We start from the raw sequence: 5,433 nt of genomic DNA, 5'->3' as shown, positions 1-5,433 counted from the left end.
AACGAGCGGATTGACCGGGAGGAGGTGTGTGAGGCTGGGGGGACCTGCCTCCTTCACCTGCAGCTGCTCGTCGAGAGCCCGCTGGAGCTCTATCGCGTCGAGGTGGAGGTGCTCGACATCAATGACCACGCTCCCACCTTCCCCTGGCAAGAGTATGTGTTGGAGGTGGCCGAGTCTGCAGTGCTCGGTGCCCGCTTCCCCCTCGAGAGTGCCCAGGATCCTGACGTGGGTACCAACTCAGTGCACACCTACCGGCTCAGACCCAACGGTTTCTTTTCACTCGAGGTGCAGATGCGCAGTGATGCCAGCAAGTTTGCAGAGCTGGTGCTGGAGCGCGCCCTTGACCGTGAGCAGCAACGCACCCACCGAGTGCTGCTCACCGCTCTTGATGGCGGTGTCCCTGAGCGCTCAGGCACAGCTCACATCCTCATCACGGTGCTGGATGCAAATGACAACGTGCCTGCCTTTGACCAGCCTTCATACAGCGTGAGCCTTCCTGAGGATGCCCCTGCAGGCACCCTGGTCATCCAGCTCAACGCTACTGACCTGGATGAGGGCCCCAATGGGGAGATAGAGTACTCCTTCAGTGGGCACGCACCACCGCGTGTCCGGGAGCTCTTCCATGTAGAGCCCTGGAGTGGGCAGGTGCTGCTGAAGGGCCCTCTGGACTATGAGCGGGCAAGCCTCCATGAGCTCTATGTACAAGCCAAGGACCGTGGACCATCGGCTGTGGCTGTGCACTGCCGGGTGCTTGTGCACCTTCTTGATGTGAATGACAATGCACCAGAGGTGACCCTCACCTCTGTGTCCACGCCTGTGCTGGAGGATGCCCCACCAGGCACTGTCATAGCTGTCATCAGCGTTCTGGACCGGGACTCTGGGGACAACGGACGTGTGAGCTGTGAGGTTGGCCCTGACATACCCTTCGAGCTTCGCTCCTCCTTTCGCAACTACTACACGTTGATCACCACACAGGCACTGGACCGGGAGGTTGTACCTGAGTACAACGTAAGCATCACAGCACGAGACATGGGCTCCCCTGCCCTGCTGACCCACAGCACCCTCACTGTCCCGGTGTCTGATGTGAATGACAATGCTCCACGCTTCATCCAGCCCTCCTACAGTGTCTACGTGATGGAGAACAATGCACCAGGTGCCTCCATCTGTTCTGTCAGCGCATTGGACCCTGACTGCCAACAAAATGCCTACTTGTCCTACTCCATTGCTGATGGGCACATCCATGGCATGCCTGTGGGCACCTACGTGTCTATCAACTCAGACAGTGGACACATGTATGCCCTACGCTCCCTCGATTATGAGCAGATCCGCAGCTTCCAAATCCAGGTGCAAGCACAAGATGCAGGTTTCCCCCCACTCAGTGCCAACGTCACCGTCCACATCTTCGTGCTGGACCAGAACGACAATGCTCCAGTCATTGTTTCCCCAATGCCACGCAACGGCTCCATGGCCACCGAGCTGGTGCCACGATCAGCCAGGCCTGGCTACCTCATAGGCACAGTGTCGGCAGTCGATGCGGATGCAGGGCTGAACTCCCACCTCTCCTACCAGCTCCTCCAGGCCACTGACTTCACTCTCTTCAGCCTGGCACCAGACACGGGTGAGCTGCGCACCCTCCGCTCCTTTCTGGAGCAGGATGCAACCCAGCAGCAACTGGTGGTGCAGGTGCGGGATGGTGGGCAGCCAGCCCTCTCTGCCACTGTGTCCCTCCTGCTTTCAGTGGTGGAGACCATGCCTCAGACTCTCTCTGACTTCAGCGAGTTCAGCCTCCCCCCAGAAGCCTCCTCATCCTCCCCACTCACCTTCTACCTCCTTGTCTCCTTGGGCTCCATCTCCTTCACCTTCCTCCTTGCCATCCTCATCCTCACAGCAATTCGGTGCCGTGGAGAGCAGCACTCCCGCCAAGGTGGCAGCTGCCCACTGCCCCGCTGCCACTGCTGTCCTGGGTCCAGACCCTCCACTGATGGTCTGAAGACGTCCAACCTGATGGTACAGTCCCCCGCAGGGACCACAGCTGCCACCTGCCTTGACATGCCTGTGGGTGGCCCCCCGGGCTACTGCTACAAGGTTTGCCTTGGTCCTGAGTCTGCCCAGAGTGACTTCACATTCCTCAAACCCTGCAGCCCTCCCCGGAACAATGAGAAGGACCCTGGGAAGCGATCCCAGCCAGGCCAGCATCTCCAGGTCTCCAAGCAGGTAATACCATGCCTGGTGATGCTTACCGGCACTCCACAGGTCCCCCCAGCCCCCTCCCTCAGCCTCTGCCATGAGAGAAACCAGGCACAGCTTTTCTGGAGAATAACCGGTGCCTTTGATCAGTGCGGGAATTAGGAACCATCAGACAGTGGGAAACTCCACTGAGCTTCCCGATGGCTCTAATTACTGAGGGAGCATCAGGCTCGGCTGAAGCGAGAGGAAATCCCTTCCTGCACCTTGTGCACCCATTACAGGCAACGGAGATGCTCCAGTGCCCTGAAGGGGTGGGATGGTGGGGGTGGCATCTCCTTCGTGTGGGTGAGCAATTCACTCTGGGACAGCCTGAGCATTGCTGTGGCTCCACTTCCCCCGTGCCAGCAGGTGTCCACAGTGTCCCACTCCTGCACTCAGGACTGGTCCTGGCCCCACTGGCACCACTTGTGTCCCCGGTTCTGCACCCAGGTCTGGTCATTGTACCACCCTGAGCTGTGCCAGAGTAGAGGGAGTGGGGGTCTTCAGGGCGGGACTTTGTTGTCAACATTTGTTAGGTATTGAAATGGGGAATGTCTAATTTTCCCAATGAAAGACTCTTTCTGAAACACGATTACAAGGATGGAGAGTGATGAGGCGTCTAATCCACTTACATTTGACTTTTAATAAAACAGCTCTTCCAAGGAGAACCCAAGACTCGCTGCCAGGAGGCTCTCTCCACGCGTCTCCTTGCACTGCTGGACTCACTTCTCTAAGACGTTAATGGGATTTTCCCCTAGTTGTTTGCAACCCCGCTGGGACATTGGGCGTGCAGCCAATTTCTGCACCTCTCACTCTTGACTGAGACCCGGGCTAAGTTACTGTCGCACTTGCAAAAAAGGCTTTTTAAAATTAACAAAAATAGGAAAAGCCCCTCTCTCTTCCCAGAAGGACAGATCTTGGCAATTAAACTCCCAGAGACACAGAACAAGCCCTAGACAACCCCAATGTCTCAAGAGGGTGGGGAAGGTCCAGAAGGGAATAGGTTGGTTCAACACTGCCTCAGTTTCCCTAAAATGGGAACATGCTGCTTGCTTCTCGACAGAGAGCATGGGGAAAGAGGAGATGGGGTCCCACATCCCTGGCTGTGGAAGCCTTCTTCTGGCAGGGTTGGGCTGATGAACAGAGGGTCCCAATAACCAGCCTTGCCCTTCCCTGTGTTTTCCAGATCAAGCAGCCTAACATGGACTGGCTGCCTCCAGGCACGCAGCGACCTGCCCTGAAGAGGTACCAAATCCGGCACTGTGGGAACAGAGGAAGCGGTTGGAAGGGGGATGTGGGAATGGGGAGGTTATCTCTGACATTGCTTTGAACTAGTCTCTTCTTTTTAGCTCCCAGAGCCTGGAGGATGTGGGGGAAATCCGCAGAGCCCTCCAGAAGGAGCACGAGAGGCTGTGTACACTGGTGACCCCTGTCTCTGGTTAGTATTGGGATGCTGGGGCTGGGAAGACCAGACTCTTTTGTTGTTTGGTGGAGGTGCAGTGAGGGGGACACATCTCTGCTCCTAGCAGTGGTAGAGTTTTGTGGGGTGGAAAGTGTCTCTAGGCTCCAGAAGGAAGATTGGTGACACATGGCCACAGGTTTGTGGGACATGAATGTGGCTGTCCCACTGAGCTATGGATGTGACCTCCCCTGAGCCATTCTCTCATTCATCTTTCCTCCAGAGTTTCAGAAGGCTTCAGCAGGCACCAACAGCATCTGGACACCCCAGTACAGCCCCTTGTACCCGGGGCATATCACAGCCCTGGATTATCAGCACAATGTCTACATCCCCGGCACCCCCACTCTGCTTTCCAGCAAAGATGGGCCCCTCTTCCTGGGCCAGGAGAACAAGAACAGCTTCTCCACTTTTGGCAAGAGGAAGAAGATGACAGCTTACTGTGATATGCATGACAGTGTGGTTATCAACAACGACCTGAAATAGTGACCAGCGCTGGGTCTGGAGGGCTCTGCCAAAAGCCCTGGGGATCACTTGCGTTATTGCAGCTGCTACATCCACCCGCAGCACACAGCTCCACGCATGGACCACTGAGGACTTTGCGGAGCTGCTGAGATAGTGGCTCACCAGGGCATGGGGAAAGGATTCAAGGAACAACAGACTTAGAAATTATAGGGGTGGGAAGGAGGAGGGAGGGGGCATTTCTCCCTGCTGTGTTGGCAGCAGGTGTTGTGGGGGTCCATATGATCAGATTTAAGCAAATCTGCCTTGAGTTTACCCATGCCCATGTCCCCTTAGGGACTTCCCATCTCTGTAAACATTGTCTTTTCTTCGTCTTGTCTGTCTGTGTGAGTGTACTGAGCTGCATGCCTGTATTTCTGTCCCAGTAGGCATGGAAAAGGTATACAGACTAGGCCTGGTTCCATCAAGCCTGACCCTACGTACTGGGGCAGTGACCAATTGCTCTGTCCCTGTGATCCATTGGGATGTGTTACATGTTCAGAGCAGCCAGCAGTGTCTGGCTTCTCTGGGAAGTGAGTGCAAAACCCAGCCATTATGAGTGCTTCCCTTCAAACCCTGACCTGATATATGCAGCACTGGAGACCCAAAGTCCAGGGGTCAGGACAGTCAGGGTCCAGGACACAGCCAGGGTTCAGGATACAGCCAGTCTTTGCTCTGGGAGCAGCGTAGGCTGGAGCACACACAGCTTGGATGGCCAGAAGAGCTGTTAGCTTAAGCAGTTGAGAGATGCACAAGGTGAGACCCTGCTGGGTAACTCTTTAGCCCAAGGCAACATCATCTGAAAGAAAGACAGTTTCCAGCCCCAGCACAGATGACAATCCCCTTCCCTCTTCCCCCTGCCCTCACCCCCATCTCTGGTTTCCCCAAGTCCTGAATGCCTGGGGGAACCCCTGCACTGGGGGCCCCACCTGCAAAGGACAGACATCTCCCGTTATGCTCTGCTTCTCTTTGAGGACTTCTAGCTGACTGTCAGGAGCCCTCATGGGCAGGACTCCAGCCCCAGAACAGTTTCTCCCCGTGCCCTGCTCACCCTACACCTGTCCACCCAGCCTGTCTGCCAGCATTGCCAATTGCTCCTGTCACAGGATTGTTCATTTCCAATCCATCTGTGCAGAACATGATAGCTCTTTCTAAACTGAGTTTGTTTCACAATGTCTGATTTCTACCAATAAATTGTATTTTAATAGCTCACCCTGGCTCCTGGCTGTCCCTGAGCTGCACATGACAGC

General features: G+C 55.7%; 1 protein-coding gene across 1 annotated transcript; it reads left to right on the top strand.

Annotated features, from left to right (window-relative positions):
• Positions 1-3: 3 nt before the first annotated feature.
• On the top strand, positions 4-4,168 carry LOC104530836 (protocadherin-10-like; the record flags this gene model as incomplete). Its single annotated transcript, XM_010175543.1, has 4 exons — positions 4-2,214; positions 3,413-3,471; positions 3,576-3,664; positions 3,909-4,168. Coding segments are annotated over 4 exons (2,619 nt in total), but the record flags the coding sequence as incomplete, so codon positions are not given.
• Positions 4,169-5,433: the final 1,265 nt, after the last annotated feature.

The sequence above is a fragment of the Antrostomus carolinensis genome, unplaced genomic scaffold (assembly GCF_000700745.2).
Source record: "Antrostomus carolinensis isolate BGI_N321 unplaced genomic scaffold, ASM70074v2 scaffold31469, whole genome shotgun sequence".
Taxonomy (NCBI): Eukaryota; Metazoa; Chordata; class Aves; order Caprimulgiformes; family Caprimulgidae; genus Antrostomus; species Antrostomus carolinensis.
This window is presented reverse-complemented; position numbering and strand designations above follow the sequence as displayed.